Consider the following 17,177-nt stretch of genomic DNA (forward strand, 5'->3'; position numbering starts at 1 on the left):
CAAGGCGGGTGGCAGCTCTCCTGGGAGGGGGCCTGGCATCAGCACACAGACGCCTGCCCTCGTCCACATGTCCACTTGCTGCCTGTTTCTGAAAACACTGACTCAGAGACCTGAAAAGCATTCCACGCAGGCAGATGGCGAGGACGGTAACCTGGGGCCAAATCCCGGCCCGGCAAGGATAAAGCCCACCCGCCTTGGGACCTGACACGAGGAAGACTCTGAGTGCCCACACCATGCGGCCTGCGTCTCCAAAGACCTGGCGGTGCCCACGCACAACAGCGTGCTGCTTTGGGTCCCTGGTGACACGTGGCCTTAACTGGGAGCTTCCCAGTGGACCAGGGGCCAGGTGGTCCCTACAGCATCTCTCACTGTGGTCCCCAGGGCAGGCCACGGGCCCGGGCAGAGGTGCTGGCCAGCACCTTGGGCGGGGGTGGCCCCAGGTCCTGGACTAGGCCCCAAGCTGTACAACCAAACCTGCCGGGGGCTTCGGGGACAGCCTGGGTGTAGCCAGCACCACCCTCTTGCCTCCCCTTCCTGCCTGGAACAAAGACATGGCCTCCGTACAGCTAAAGAGTTGTTTGAACGGCTGCCACTACCAAGGAAAACCCAGAGGGTTCTCTTACAAAGCAACTGGGAAGCTGAGAACCAAGTGGCACAGAGAAAAGCGGCCACCGATAAGGCGAGGTGACGGCTCAACCGTGTCCTCCAAACCCACGTGCTGGAGTCCCGACCCCCAGCACCTCGGAGTCTGACTGTATTTGCAAAGAGGGTCTTTACAGAGGGAATCAAGTTAAAATGAGGCCATTAGGGTGGGGTCCTAATCCAGGACAACCGGTGTCCTTATAAGAAGAGATCGGGACACAAAGGGAGGGACGAGCGGCACGTGTGCACGCACACAGGGACCCCCGGAGCCGCGCGCCGCGTGGTGCTTTGTGACGGGAGCCCCAGGGCGCCACCACCCTGAGCGGCGAAACTGTGCGCCTCCCTGCTCCTGGTCTGGAGCCAGAGGACAGCCGCTCTCCCTGGAACACCTTCCCGGAGTGCTGCACAGCCCTGAGCAGGGCCTCAAGCTCACCCATAACCGTTGTCCACAATCTTCTGGACGAAGTCCACGATCTCCGGCACGTACTCACTAACGCGGGTTAGGACATCTGGAGGTAGGACCTGGGGGGGATGACAAAGTCCTGGCTCCAGAAGAGCAGCAGCACTGCTGGCGCCCAGAAGCCCCCCCCCCCAACCTTTAACTGAATTTACTTGCAAAAGGAAATGGTCTGGATCCCACAGGGCCTTGTGGTCATGGGGGATCCTCGGCCCAAGACAGCAAGGTCAAGACAGTCGGTGACACTTACGTTCAGGGCTTCCATGTCTTTGTGGAACTCCGCTTCCCAGAACTTGGGCAGTTTGGAGAAAATAGAATTGTCGCTCACTTCACTGCCATGTATGGAATCCAGCCAGTCGGAAAGCAGATCCTTTGCTTCTTCCAACAACACCTAAAGAAAAAGAAATAGAATATCCGCACACACGTGCAAGTTTCACAGGCTCACAGCTGGTGCAGTCAATCTGTCAATCAAGGCCTCGGATGCACAGCCGCGGACCCAGACCCAGGAGACCACAGTGCTCCCATGGATGGCCTGGCGGTTAAGAGGCCGGAGAGTTCAGAGCTCTGACCATGTCGCCAGAGGGTCAGGGTGGGCTTGGGGAGGTCCAGCGGTGCAGTGGGGCTGCCTGGGGCAGGGTGGGAGAGCACGTGGTGTGGTCACCCACAGCCTGGACACCTGAGTGCTCGAGGGGAGGTTCACAATGGGAGGCGGAGCCACGGTCCCGGTGGGAGGTCTCCAAGGCCACGCCGCCCTGCCGGCCACATGCCATCGACCAAAGGTCCCATGTTACAACCACAATGGTGCAGCATGGGTACGAGTCGTGTCCTGTCACCGCAGCACTCACGCCACACATAGAAACGTCCATCTGAGACGTGATGTGACAGCATCAGGGCTGCAGCCTGAGCTCCGAAGGCCAAGGGGACCTGGAGCTCTGCCCTGGAGGAATCGAGTGTTTCTGCTCATTAACTGGAGCCGACAGAGACGTGGGGACAGGCAGGCGGTCTGCGGTCCACTGGCAGGGGCGGAGGCAAAGACCAAAGGGTGGAGGAAGAGGGCGCAGGGAACCTGGGCGTGGAAGCGATGGCAAGGGCACCCCCTGTGGCAGCTCCCAGACAGAACTGAGCCCCTCATGTGCCGCTGCGCTGGGGGGCAGCAGGGGAAACCTCCCAGGACCAGGCTGGTGCTCAGGGGCAGGGCCTGCCCCATGCGGAGGGGCAGAAAGCCCACCCCCGCCCTCGGGATCGACACAGATCATGACCAAGCAGAAGAATGAGATTCCAATCAAACTTCTAGATAATTCTTGGGTTTCAAAACAAGAAATCAAAATGGAAATAAAAAAACATTCAGAAGCAAATAATGTCAAAATACATGGAAATAGCAAAAATGATACTTAGAGGAAAATTTATGGCCTCAAATGCTTAAACCAGAAAATGAGCTGAACTCCTAAGCCGCCACTCTGTCCCGACAATGAGTGAAAGGCTGTGCAACTACTCCTCTTAGATCCATAAGGGGAAGAGGCCCAGGGCAAACTGCTGCCCCCAGAACTGGAGAGAGACGGGCAGGTAGAGAGAACCGCCACTTACCGGGGCAGAAAGTGCCTGGGACCCAGTGACGGGCAGGGAGGCCGGAATTGAAACTGACCACCCGCTGGAGGCTCGGTGTGGACGAGTCTGAGATCAAAACTCCAGGGCGACCCAGCCTTTGGGGCCCCACAAATTTGTGAGATTTACCTCTAGGAGCCCTATCGGTTACTCACAGTAAATACTGGAGAAAAATCCCCTCGTGCTTCCGGCAGGGGGAGAGGAAAAGGAACTGCTCTGAAATATGACAAAGCATTCTGTTGGTAACAAGGCTGCCCTCAGGAGGAACCAGCTAACCAGAACCTAAGCTGCTGGGGTTCTAGCAGAGCCTAACTGACCTGGGGGAGGAAAACGTCCATCTCCAGGCCCCTCCACACATCCTGTCCCACCTAAGGGGGAGGGGAGGAAAAGCCGAGAAACAGCTGTAATATCCACAGTCCACGGGCACAGGCCACTGAAGGGCTGAGAGCCACCACAGGACCACAGAGGGCGTCCTCCCCACACCACGCCACACGACTACTGACAGCAGCTCCTTCTACCCAGTACATCACGTACTAACTATCATGAAAAAAAATCACAAGGCGTACTGAAAGCCGAAACGCCACTTTTCTGAAAAGACAGAGAGAGCATCAGGACCAGACGTGGCAGGGATCCTGGGGTTATCAGACCAGGGATTTAAAACAACCATGACCGATACGCTAAGGGCCCTAGTGGGCAAAGCAGGCAGCACGCGAAACCAGGTGGGGAACGTAAGCAGAGAGACGGAAATCCCAAGACAGGATCAAATAGAGATGCTAGAGGTGAAAGCGTCTAAATGGAAATGCAGAACGTCTCTGATGGGCCTGATTGGACACGACTGAGGAAGGAGTCTCTGAGCTTGAGGAGATCTCAGTAGCAGCCTCCAAAACTGAAAACCAAAAAGCCTTTGTTCTCAGAGGCTGACAAAAAAAAAACAGAAGAGAGATCTCACTTGTCGCGACTAAGACTCGGCGCAGCCAAAATAAATACATAAACAAATAAGTAAATAAATATTAAAAAAAAGAACTGTAAGACAATATATTAAAAAAGAAAACCAGAACAGAGTATCCAGGGACTGTGGGACAACTACAAAAGGTGTAACATATGCACCACAGTAATACCTGGAGGAGGAGAGAAAGAAACAGAAGACATATTTGGAACAATGACTGAGAATTTCCCCAATTAATGTCAGACACCAAACCACAAATCCAGGAAGTGCAGAAAACTCCAAGCAAGATAAATGCCAGAAATACTATACCTTGGCATATCATTCTCAAAATGCAGAAAATAAAAGATAGAACGAAAATAACATAGGTCAGAAACTCAGATCTACACAAAGAAGAGCGTCGAAAAAGAAATTAATGATCCTTACCTTTTATTTATTTTTTTATTATTTTTTATAAATTTATTTATTGATTTATTTTTGGCTGCTTTGGGTCTTTGTTGCTAAGCGCGGGCTTTCTCTAGCTGCAGTGAGTGGGGGTTACTCTTTGTTGCGGTGCATGGGCTTCTCATTGCGGTGGTTTCTCTTGTTGCGGAACACGGGCTCTAGGCACGTGGGCTTCAGTAGTTGTGGCGCGTGGGCTCAATAGTTGTGGTGCACGGACTTAGTTGCTCCGCGGCATGTGGGATCTTCCCGGACCAGGGCTTGAACCCGTGTCCCCTGCATTGGCAGGCACATTCTTAACCACTGCACCACCAGGGAAGTCCTACCAGGTTCGATCCCTGGTCTGGGAAGATCCCACATGCTGCGGAGCAACTAAGCCCGTGTGCCACAACTACTGAGCCTGCGCTCTAGAGCCCGCGAGCCACAACTACTGAGCCTGCGTGCCACAACTACTGAAGCCCTCGCGCCTAGAGCCCGCGCACCGCAACGAAGAGTAGCCCCCACTCGCTGCAACTAGAGAAAGCCTGTGCGCAGCAACAAAGATCCAACGCAGCCAATAAACTTATCTTAATAAATAAAGTCACAACCAAAATACCCATTTAAAAAAATATATATAGAAACAGATACTGAACCATAAAATCTGAAAAAGATATATATATATATATATATATATATATATATATATATATATATATATAAAACTGAATCACTTTGCTGTACATCTGAAGCTAACATAATACTGTAAATTAACTATAATTAAAAAAAAAAATGGTTAGGGACTTCCCTGGTAGTGCAGTGGTTAAGAATCCGCCTGACAATGCAGGGGATGTGGGTTCGATCCCTGGTCTGAGATCCCACATGCTGCAGAGCAACTAAGCCTGTGAGCCACAACTACTGAGTCTACACTCTAGAGCCTGCGAGCCACAACTACTGAGCCCACGCACCACAAATACTGAAGCCCGCGCACTCTAGGGCCCACGTGCCACAACTACTGAGGCTGCGCGTCTAGAGCCCGTGCTCCGCAACAAGAGAAGCCACCGCAGTGACAAGCCCATGCACCACAGCCAAGAGGAGCCCCCACTCGCCGCAACTAGAGACAGCCCGCGCGCAGCAATGAAGACCCAATGCAGACAAAAAAATAGTGATAATAAAAATAAAGATAAATAAAGTTAGCTTGTTGCCAATTAAAAAAAATTCAAAGTAAGAAAAAGAAAGGATATAATAAAAAATTAAAGCAGAGGGACTTCCCTGGTGGTCCAGTGGTTAAGACTCCACGCTCCCAATGCAGGGGGCCCGTGTTCAATCCCTGGTCAGGGAACTAGATCTCACATGCGTGCCGCAACCAAGAGTTCGCATGCACAACTAAGGAGCCCAGGTGCTGCAACTAAGGAGCCAGAGAGCTGCAACCAAGGAGTCCTCGAACTGTAACTAAGGAGCCTGCCTGCTGCAACTAAGACCCAGCGCACCCACACAAATAAATAAATATTTTTTTAAAAAATTAAAGCAGAAACCAGGAAATTAATAGAGAAAATCAACAAAACCAAATGCTCGTTCTTTGCAAAGATCAATAAAATTGATAAGCCAAGCTAACCAAGAAAAAAAGAGGACACAAATACTAATATCAGAAATGAAAGAGGGGACATCACTACAGATCCCATGGAGGTTAAAAGAAGAATAAAGGAATATTATAAACAACTCTGTGCCCCTAAATTTGATAACCTGGATGAAGGGACCAATTCTTTGAAAAACATAATCTGCCAAAACTCACACAACATGATACAGAGAATCTGAATAAGCCTGTATCTATTAAAGAGATTATATCAATAATTAATAACTTTCCAAAATAGAAAGCACCAGGCCCAGATGGATCCACTGCTGAATTCTACCAACACTTAAGGAAGAAATTATACCAATTTTCTAGTCTCTTTCAGAGGACAGAAGCAAAGAGGATACTTCCCAGTTCCTTCTATGAGGACAGCATTACCCTAATACCTAAACCGGTCAAAGACATTCCAAGAAAACCACAGATCAATATCTCTCATGAATACAGATGCAAAATCCTTAACAAAATATTACCACATTGAATCCACAAAAGTATAAAAAGAATTATATACCACAACCAAGTGAAATTTATCACGACTATGTAAGGCTGGTTCTACTTTATAAAATCAATTAATGTAAATCATCACATCAACAGACTAAAAAAGAAAAATCACAAGGTCATACCAATAGATGCAGAAAAAGCATCTGACAAAATGCAACACCCATTCATGATAAAAACTCCCAGTAAATGAATAGAGGGGAACTTCCTCAACTTAATAAACAAACAAACAAAAAACAGCTACAAAAAACCTACAGCTAACATCAGACTTAATGGTGAGAAATCGGAAGCTTTCCCACTAAGATGAGGTATAATGCAAGAATGTCCCCTCTCACCAGTCCTTTCCAACATCATACTGGAAGTCCTTGCTAATGCAATAAAGCAAGAAAAGGGTGAAAAAAGAGGATTATACAGGATTATAAGCCCATCATAAATTGAAAATATCATTAAGCTGAAAATGCATTTAATACACCTAATCTACCCAACATCATAGCTTAGCCTAGCCTACCTTAAATGTGCTCAGAATACATTAGCCTACAGTTGGAAAAAAATCATCTAATACCAATCCTATTTTATAATTAAGTGTTGAAATATCTCATGTAATGTATTGAATACTGTTCTTAAAGTGAAAAACAAAATGGTTGTCTGGGCACAGAGTAATTGTAAGTGTGTCAGTTGTTTACCCTGGCGATCTGCGGCTCACTGCTGGTGCCCTGCATCCCGAGAGAGTACTGGACTGCATATCTCTAGCCCAGGAGAAGGTCAAAATTCAAAGTATGGTTTCTACTGACTGTTTATTGCTTTTGCACCATTGTAAAGCCAAAATATCCTAAGTCAAATTGTCAGAGGTCGGGGACCATCTGTATATTGACTGGGAAAGAAGACAAAACTATAGGCCAGGAAATAAGAAGTGGAATTTGAAATTAAAACCACAATACCATTTACATCAGCATCCGAAATGAAATACTCACATATATGTCTTACAAAATACGTACAAGATCTACATGAGGAAAACTACAAATCTCTGATGGAAGAAATGGAGAGACATTTCATGTTTGGGGATAGGAAGGTTTAATACTGTCAAGGTGTCAGTTCCTCCCAACTTGATTTGTAGATTCGATTCAACCCTAATCAAAATCCTATCGAGTTATTTTATGGATATTGACAAACTGATTCTAAAGTGTACATGGAGGGACTTCCCTGGTGGTTCAGTGGCTAAGACTCCACACTCCCAATGCAGGGGGCCTGGGTTTGATTCCTGGCTGGGGAACTAGATCCCGCATGCATGCCGCAACTAAAAGATCACACATGCTGCGTCAAAGACCCAGCGCAGCCAAATAAATAAATAAATAAATAGATAAATATTAAAAAAAAAAAAAAAGTGTACATGGAGAGGAGGCAAAAGACCCAGAATAGCCAACACAGTATTGAAGGAGAAGAACGAAGGTGGAGGACTGACACTCCCCGACTTCAAGACTTACCGTAATCAAGACAGTGTGGTGTTGGTGAAAGAACAGACAAACAGAGCAATGGAACAGAACAGAGCCCAGAAACAGACTCATATAAATATAGCCAACTGTTCTTTGACAAAGGAGCAAAGAAGTAAAAACAGTTTCCAACAAACTGTGCTTAACAACTGGGCATCACATGCAAAAACCATGAATCTAGACCAAGACCTTACGTGCTTCAAAAAAAAAAAAAGACTCCAAATGGAACACAGACCTAAATGTAAAATGCAAAACTACAACACTCCTAGAAGATAACACAGGAAAAAACCTAGATGACCTTGGCTTTGGCAATGACTTCTTCCACACAATACCAAATGCATGATCCATGAAAGAAAAGAATTGATAAGCTGGACTTTATCACCATTAAAAATTTCTGCTCTGGGAAAGACACCGTCAGGGGAATGAAAAGACAAGCCACATACCGGAAGAAAATATTTGCAAAAGACACATCTGATAAAGGACTGTTATCCAAAATATACAAAGAACTCTCAAAGCTCAACAATAAGAAAACAACCTGATTAAAAAAAGGTCCAAAGACATTAACAGACACCTCACCAAAGAAGACACAAAGATGGCAAATAAATATCAAGAGATGCTCCACATCGTGTGTCATCAGGGAAATGCAAATTAAAACAACGAGATACTCCATACCTTACTTCAATGGCCAAAGTCTGGAACACTGACAACACCAAAGGCCAGTGAGGATCTGGAGCAACAGGACTCTCATCCACCACTGGTGGGAATGGAAAACGGTGCAGCCACTTTGGGGGACAGTTTGGCGGTTTCTTCAAAAATTAAACCTATTCTCACCACATGATCCAGCAGTTATGCTCCTTGGTATTTACCCAAAAGAGGTGAAAACTTATGTCCACACAAAAACCTGCACATGGATGTTTACAGAAGCTTTATGCCTAATTGCTAAAACTTGGAAGCAGCCAAGATGCCCTTCAGTGGGTGAGTGCGTAAATACGCTGTGGTCCGTCCAGACAATGAACTTGCCTTCAGTGCTACAGAGAAATGAGCTATCAGGCCATGAAAAGACATGGAGGAACCTTAAATTCACATTACTAAGTGAAAGAAGCCAATCTGAGCAGGGCACATACTGCATGATTCCAGCTCTGTGATATTCAGAAAAGGCAAAACTATGAAGACAGTAAAAGGATCAGTGGTTACCAGGTGTTGGGGTGAGGGAGGGATGAATAGGTGAAGCACAGAGGATTTTTAGGGCAGGGAATCTACTGTGTGTAAGACTCTAAGGGCAGATACGTATCACTATGCATTTGTCCACACCCACAGAATGTACAACACCAAGACAGAACCCTAATGTAAACTGTTGTGTGGGTGATGACAATGTGTCAGTGTAGGTTCACCAGTTGTAACAAACATACCGCTCTGGGGGGGATGCTGACAGTGGGCGTGGCTCTGTGTGTATGGGGGTGGGGTGGGGCGTACACGGGAAACCTCTGTTTTGCTGTGAACCTGAAACTGCTCTAAAATAATAAACTCTTTAAAAAATTCTTTTTGTGAAATAGAAAGGGAGAATAGAGAGGATCAACACATTCAAAGGTGGAGCTCTGAAATGATCCTTCAATATATAATATTTAAGGGCTTCCCTGGTGGCGCAGTGGTTAAGAATCTGCCTGCCAGCGCAGGGGACACGGGTTAGAGCCCTGGTCCTAGAAAATCCCACATGCCGCGGAGCAACTAAGCCCGTGCGCCACAACTACTGAGCCTGTGCTCTAGAGCCCGAGAGCCACAACTACTTTGCCCATGTGCCACAACTACGAAGCCTGCGTGCCTAGAGCCCGTGAAGATAATGAGAAGCCTGTGCACCGCGATGAAGAGTAGCCCCCTCTCGCCGCAACTAGAGAAAGCCCGCTCATAGCAACAAAGACCCAACTCAGCCACACATACATACATACATACATACTTACATACATACATACATAAATAAAACCCCAGCAGTGTCTTGTATGGGACTCGACAAGCAAGGAGCATTCAAAACATACCTGGAGGGACTTCCCTGCCGGTCCAGCGGTAAAGAATCCGCCTTACAATGCAGGGGATGCGGGTTCGATCCCTGGTCAGGGAACTAAGATCCCACATGCCACAGGGCAACTAAGCCCGCGAGCCACAACTACTGAGCCCACACACTCTGGAGGCAGCGCGCCACAACTAGAGAGAGAAAACCAGCACGCCACAGCTAGAGAAGCCCGCGTGCGGCAACGAAAGATCCCGCGTGCTGCAACTAAGACCCGACGCAGCCAAAAATAAATTAAATCAATCAATCACTCTTAAAAAAAAAAAAAAAAAAAAACCATACCTGGAGAACAAAAACAAGGTGAGGCTTCCTACCTCTCCAGGCATCGGTGACAGACGCGGTGAGACTCACACAGGGTGGATACCTGACCTATGAAACAGAACTGAGACACGACACACGACACACGACAGAGGGGCTGAGGAAAGGGGGGCCGCCCATATTTGTGCGGGGGAGAGGGGATTGGATCTCTACTCACACGACTTACAAAAACTAATTCTGGGGGGTCAAAGACTTAAATGTGAACTGTACAACTTTACAATCCTCGGAAGAAAATACCGGGGAATATATTCACGTTTCAGGGCAAGAAAGATTTCTTAAGACACAAAAATGCCAAGTATAAAAGGGAAAACTGATAAAGTTGAATACATTAAAACTAAGCCCCTCTGTTATTAAAAGGAAGTGAAAAGAAAGGTCACAAATTAGGAGAAGGTGCTTGCAACACATTTAAATGAGAATGGATTAGTGTCTGGGAAAAACCTAAGGATGCTTACAAACCAGTAAGAAGACAAACAGCCCAGTGGAAAACGGGGCAGAAGATGCATGTTCAGAATTACAGCCAGCAAGTGAACATGTGAAAAGATATTCAGTCTCAGGAGAGGCTGGAGAAATGCAAATTCAAACCACAGTAATTACCACTTTACAATATACGTTCCATTGATAAAAAGGAACGAATCCAGCAACACCAAGTGCTGGTGTATAGGCAAATTAACAGGACACTGGAAGCATGTTAGTAGGATATATTTACACGTAAGACATCTGGTCCATAAGACGTTTGGTCCACACCAAAAAGTCTTTGAAGTGTGGTCCTATCTAAAACCATTTGGCATGGACCAGATATAACCATGGACGTTTTGGATGGGACCAAATTTCAAGGACCTCTTGGCATGGACCAAATGTCCTGCAAAGTCAGGAAAATAGAAAAGCACAGGGGTTGACAAGGATGTGAAAACACTGGAACCCCTGTGCTCTATGGAAAACAGCACGGCAGTGCCTCAGAATATTAAAAGTTGAGTTGGCGTACAACCTGCTTTTGGGGGTATACTCACAAAAGAATTAAAAGCAGGGACTCGAACAGATACTTGCACACCCATGTTTATAGCAGCATGATTCACAACAGACAACGCAAACGTTCATCAAAGGATGACAGGACACACAAAATGTGGTCCACCCACATCACGGAACACTACTTAGTCTTAAGAAGAGAGGACATTCTGACACAGGCTACAACGTGGATGAACCTTGAGGACAGTTTGCTGAGTGAAATAAGCCAGTCACAAAAGGACAAACACTGTGTGATCCCACTTGTGTGAGGTGCCTGGAGGAGCCAGATTCACGGGGGCGGAAAGCAGATGGTGGGGCCCGGGCTGGGGGAGGGGAGTGAGTGTTTCATGGGGACAGAGCGTCCGTTTCGGAAGATGAAAAATTTCTGGAGATGGACGGTGGTGATGTCTACGCAACAATGTGAATGTACTTAAAAACGGTTAAGGTGGTAAATTGTACGTTATGCCCATTTTACCACAATTTTAATAGAAAGGACCTTACTGGAATCGTTGGGAAGAGAATTCCCAGCATCACTGTTGGTAACACGGAAACGTAACCAGCTTCCCAGGAGAAGAAATAAACGGCTGGGCCCGAGGCATCCACTGCAGGGACGGCGGGACCTCATGTGGCCCGTCTCAGAAGCACGCCCGCGGGAAAGCCCTGGTCCCCAAGACCCCGTGCGCCTGACTCCTCACGAAGCTCAGGACAAGCACACCAAGCATCCTGCCCCGCCAGGCCCCAGAAGAGGGGGGCCCTGCAGGCGGGCACCCCCTTACACGTCCGCGCCGCCCTCGGCCGCAGCCTCCCTGGCTGCGTCCTTCCCGCGGTTCTGCAGGCGGCCAGCAGGGGGCGCCGGCGCAGAGGAGAAGGGCCGTCGGGCCCGGAGGAAGGCCGGGCACCCCGAGCCCTCAGGGGCCGGAGGCCGCCGCGGGGAAGGCTCAAGCCCAGCGGGGCCCCGCGGCCCCGGAGCTCAGGCCCACCGGCATCTCTCGCTCCGCCTGCCCCAGGTGCTGCCCGTGCCCACGCTGGCCAGAGTCCCCGGCGAGTGTCGGAAGCACCTTGAGGAGCCCGCTCCGCCCCGAGAGCACCTGCTGTTTCCCGGAAGGCAGGGGGGCAAAGGCGAGGGGCCGGCGGGACCCACCTCAGCCTCACCTGCACGCGGCCGTCCAGCTCCTCCCCCGCCAGGCCGCGCCGCGCCGGCTCCTCCAGCGGCTCCGCCGCCAGCCGCACCGCGCGCTCCAGGCGCTCCAGCATCTGCCGCTTGTCGGGATCCGAGGTCTCGCGTAACTTCGCTGAAAACGGCTGCGAGCGTGAGGAGAGGCCACAGCTGTTACGCCCGCTCCGCAGCGCCCCGTGTCCCCAGGTGTCTCCACGCACGAGGGGCCAGTTCTGCCCACTGCCCGTGGCGACCCAGAGGTCTGTGTGCGCGGAGTGTCGGCCCAGGCTGTCCTGCGCTGCCTCGTCTCGCTGAGTGAGCGGGGCGTGGCAGCGTCCCAAGGCCGTGCCCCGGACACGCGGGTGTCACCTGGGGACTCACCGCCACCACCACGAAGGCGCCACCGCCCAGTGGGCCCGCCTCGTCCGCCTAGAGGATTGCTAAGCCCTAATTTTATTCCTACGTTTTTCTTCCAGAGATAAAACATCAAAAGCACAACAGCAATCATTACTGCAATTACTAAAGGTAACAATTATGAAAAAGAAAATGCCTTTTCCTGACCTCACTGTATGACACCATCATTTGTAATACTGTTTATTCAAAACAAAAATATTAAATTGGAAAGCATTTCTTCAAATAATTCCAGAAATTTCCAGCACCACCCATTTGAGAAGCTTAGCACAGCTTCTGCGTCTTGGTCACACGCGTGTCATTTGCTTGTGAGCTCCACGTGGAAGATTCACAAGTCGGCGCAGGTCGCTGTGACCGGTTCTGAGGTTCTCCCGTAAGCGGCAGCAACGGTTACCCACCCCCCTGCCCCGCCCGTGTGCGTCTGTCCTGGCGGCTTTCCCCGTGGGCCAGGGGAGCACCGCGACCGAGACGTCATGAGCCTACACGTTGTGAAGCGCGCCGAGGACAGCCCCTGCGCTCGGGACGGGGACGTGGGGACGTAGGGACCCAGGAGCGGCAGGGGGCCCACCTGCAGGGCAGCGTGCACATCCTCCAGGAGCTGCGCTGCCTGGGGCTGCTTCTCCCGGTACTGCTCAAACAAGTAGTTCTGCCGGGCCCTCTTGATGATCTGGGAGCAGAGGAGGGAAATGGGGGTCAGCTCGGCACCTGCCAGGTCCCCGTGCAGAGCGCCGGGCGGTGCCCGAGCTCACACCCACACACACCGCCCCGCCACCGACGCCGGGACTGTCCGAACATGTTGAGCCAGGCCCGGCCTCCCGGCAGAGCCAGACACTATAGCACGCGCCTTCCCTGGAGCACCGGCTGTTATTAACATTTCCCCAGGTTTCCCAACAGCATCCAAACAGCTGAATACAGGACAACATCATCTGCATAAACCGTGATACAAGTCCTGGAGGGGATTCAAACAGCACGTGTTGGGCTGAGGGCACTCAAGCCGACGTTACTTTATTAACTTACCCAAAGTCATTTCTTCCCTCGTACCATCCACTGTATTTAAAATTTAACCTTGAAAACCCCCTTTACCTTATCATCAATGTCTGTGATGTTCATGCAGTAAAAGACGTCAAATTTGAAGTAATCTCTCAGCACTCTTCTCAAGATATCGAAGGAGATGTAGGACCTAGAGCAACGAAAAGACAAACCTCTCCACACGGCACACCACGCACATGACCTTGGCTCTGCAGTTAAAACACGTACAAGGAAAAAGATCCCTGGCATTTCCCCGCAAAGCCGCTACTCTCATGCCCACCCCACTCGTGACTGCGGGGCGGGGGGCACTGCACACTGGCCACGGGTCTGGGTGTCCGGGATCCCAGCACCGGGCACCCCCTCCCACCACCTCCAGAGCCTCGGATGAGGAGGAACTGCCAGGCGCACGGAGGAAAGTATCTGGTCAGGGTCCAGGAGAGTAACATCGGGGCTGCGAGCTTTTTCTTTTTGGTTATCTGGTCTCTCCAGTTTTTCTACAGCGAATATGTAGTACTGATGGAATGAAAATTTTTCTTCTTCAAAATAAGAGGAAGGGCTTCCCTGGTGGCGCAGTGGTTGAGAATCTGCCTGCTAATGCAGGGGACACGGGCTCGAGCCCTGGTCTGGGAAGATCCCACATGCCAAGGAGCAACTGGGCCCGTGAGCCACAACTACTGAGCCTGCGCATCTGGAGCCTGTGCTCCGCAACAAGAGAGGCCGCGATAGTGAGAGGCCCGCGCACCGCGATGAAGAGTGGCCCCCGCTTGCCGCAACTAGAGAAAGCCCTTGCACAGAAACGAAGACCCAACACAGCCAAAAATAAATAAATAAATAAATAAATAATAAAAATAAAGGAATTCCTTTTAAAAAAAAAAATAAAATAAGAGGAAAAGCTGGGCGTTGAGCCTCCTCTCAGAGCTTGGGTCCCCGTAGCGGCGCCCAGGTGCAGCCCTACCTGGCGTGCCCCATGTGGGAGGCGTCATAGACGGTGGGCCCGCAGCAGTACCACGTCACCCTCCTCCAGTCTTGAGGTACAAACACATCCTTGGTTGGAAATGAAGGAATGACCGTCACAAAGGATGCAGGAGGCCCCGTGCAGGACCACAGCCACCAGAGACAAATGGTTCATACACATTCCACAAGGACTGCTTAGTTTTACGGGAAAGTCACAGTCGTCTGGGATGGGGGCAGGCCTCTTCCTCCCTGGGATCCCACTCATGGACGCAAGCTGGGGGTCAAGGAGACGGACGCTCCTGCTTTTGCTGCTCTGACAAGAGCAGCTTCCATTCATCAAGCACCTGCTGCGAGCCAGGCCCCATGCTGAGCGCAGGGACTGCCCAGCCTTTGCCCCCAGGAACGACGTGAGCGGGGAGGTTTCCTTTCACAGATGCCCGGGGGTCCGCACTCCCAGAGGAGCCGGCCTAGAGGGCGAGGCCTCCCGCCGACGGCCCAATGGTCTCAGACCAGTTCAGGGGCCGCTGTCACCAATTAAGTCCATGAGGGGGACCCCGTCTCCCATCTGCTCAGGGTGCTCGCTGACGGCAATCCAACGAGCCCTCGGCCGGAGTCCTTTTCAAAATCTCTGGAGCCACTGGCCCTGCTAAGCGACCCCGGACGATACTGCCCTCGTTCCCACACCTGCTGGGCCCCCGACAGCAACAGGCCCTGCTTGGCTGGCACTGGGACACCAGCTGCCACCACAGGTCCCCTGCAAGAGCACGCTGGCTCCTGGCCTGGCTCGGAAAAGCCACGAGCATCTATACTTGGGCCTGGCCCCAAGCACAGCCAGAGCCAGGAAGCCGACGGGCAGGCCCCTTGAGGCGTGCCAGGTGTGCTTCCGAGGACAGCCCTGCCCCGGCCACACAGAGGATGCTCGCCAACTACCTAAGAGCTGCCGCCCCTGCCCCCCGGGCCCCCCCTACCTTCCTCCGGGTCAGGCTGTTGTACAGGCGGAGCTGGCACGGCTCAGACCTGGCTGGAGGAGACCACGGGGGCTGCGTGCGCCGGCCTCTGCCTGCCAAGGAGAAAGCACAGCTGGGTCACCCGTGGGACAAGGGGAAACTGGACCCTGAGAGCATCACCCGTGTCCAGCGCTCCTGCCCCCTCTCTGCCTGCTCACGTCTGAGTGGCGGCGCATCCCACAGTCCCAACCCCATGGGGCGGGAGAAGGCCTATGACACCCAGCCTCCCCTCCGCCGGCGCCCAGCACAAGGCGCCCGACCCAGCCGGAGGGCGCACGGGAGGCGCGGGCCCTGCACACGGGCCGGCCGCACGCCTGGACCGCAGCGCAGCTGGCCACACCCCCAGGAGCGCGGCCTCCGTGGAGGCTTCACGGGACGCGGGCCACCTCCGGGCGCAGAAGCCAGGTCAGGACGGAAACAGCTGCGGGCCAGCGGCCCCCTCCTCACGCAGTTCTGGTCTCGGACATGGTGCTGATGGCGGCACTCAGGGCTCCACATGGGCCCCAGAGGTCTTTGGGAGCAGCGCCGGGTCCCCTCCACGCGGAGGTCCCTCCTCCCGGCACAGAATCCACGTCCAGTGTGGCCACCAGGTGACCACCCGCTGCTCCCTACTGCGGGTCACGGAGCACTCAGTCCTGGGCCTGGCCACGTGCCACCCAGAGGATGCACGTAACTGACCGGTGAAGGGGGTGGGAGGTGGCTGTGTGTGAGTGTGTGTGTGTGTGAGTGTGTGTGTGTGAGTGTGTGTGAGTGTGTGAGTGTGTGTGTGTGAGTGTGTGTGTGTGTGAGTGTGTGAGTGTGTGAGTGTGTGTGTGAGTGTGTGTGTGTGAGTGTGTGTGTGTGAGTGTGTGTGTGAGTGTGTGAGTGTGTGTGTGTGAGTGTGTGTGTGAGTGTGTGTGTGAGTGTGTGTGTGTGAGTGTGTGTGTGTGTGAGTGTGTGTGTGTGAGTGTGTGTGTGTGTGTGTGAGTGTGTGTGTGTGAGTGTGTGTGTGTGTGAGTGTGTGTGTGTGTGTGAGTGTGTGTGTGTGAGTGTGTGAGTGTGCACATGTGTGCAGGCGGGCGGAGGAGCAGCAGACGGGGAGGGGGGCAGACAGCGCTATCCAGCAGCGCCTGACCCCAGGGAGTGCCAGCAAACTCTCAGGTGGCCGAGCCCAAGTCCCCCTGACACTTCGTATGCCTCCTGAGGTCAGGGGTGGTCTAAGGGCTCACTGTGAACGCAGCAAACCATTTGATGACGCTCCACCTGCCCCTTTATGACTCCATCAACCCCTCCCCTTGCTTAGATGCTCCGGCTCCCGACACAAAGACAGAGCTGCCACCTGGGACAACAGGGGATGCCGGCGAGAGCTGCCCACACCCTGACGTGAGCCCAACGACCACCGTGCTCGCGCTGAGCCAGGGGCCGGGGTGAGGGGCTCGGGGCCCGTGGGACCGAAGGCTCATCTGAAAAGACGGCAGTGACAGGACACAGCTGAGGGCGCAGCCAGGGAGCCCGGCCAGGGGGACACTGCCCAGGACACCGGGTCACACCCGGGCTTTCTTGCTCCCCAAAGCGTGGCTACAGCC

General features: G+C 51.8%; 1 protein-coding gene across 2 annotated transcripts in view; it reads right to left on the minus strand.

Annotated features, from left to right (window-relative positions):
- CARS1 (cysteinyl-tRNA synthetase 1) overlaps positions 1-17,177 on the minus strand; it is a 48,431-nt gene that overhangs the window by 19,983 nt on the left and 11,271 nt on the right. For both annotated transcript variants that reach the window (XM_057553316.1, XM_057553315.1), the window contains 7 exons: positions 15,574-15,665; positions 14,607-14,695; positions 13,706-13,802; positions 13,191-13,289; positions 12,208-12,357; positions 1,350-1,490; positions 1,076-1,164 (listed from right to left, as the gene is read on the minus strand). In XM_057553316.1, the coding sequence (XP_057409299.1) occupies positions 1,076-1,164; positions 1,350-1,490; positions 12,208-12,357; positions 13,191-13,289; positions 13,706-13,802; positions 14,607-14,695; positions 15,574-15,665 (757 nt within the window). The remainder of the gene's footprint in view (positions 1-1,075; positions 1,165-1,349; positions 1,491-12,207; positions 12,358-13,190; positions 13,290-13,705; positions 13,803-14,606; positions 14,696-15,573; positions 15,666-17,177) is intronic.

The sequence above is a fragment of the Balaenoptera acutorostrata genome, chromosome 9 (assembly GCF_949987535.1).
Source record: "Balaenoptera acutorostrata chromosome 9, mBalAcu1.1, whole genome shotgun sequence".
In the NCBI taxonomy this organism is placed as follows: Eukaryota; Metazoa; Chordata; class Mammalia; order Artiodactyla; family Balaenopteridae; genus Balaenoptera; species Balaenoptera acutorostrata.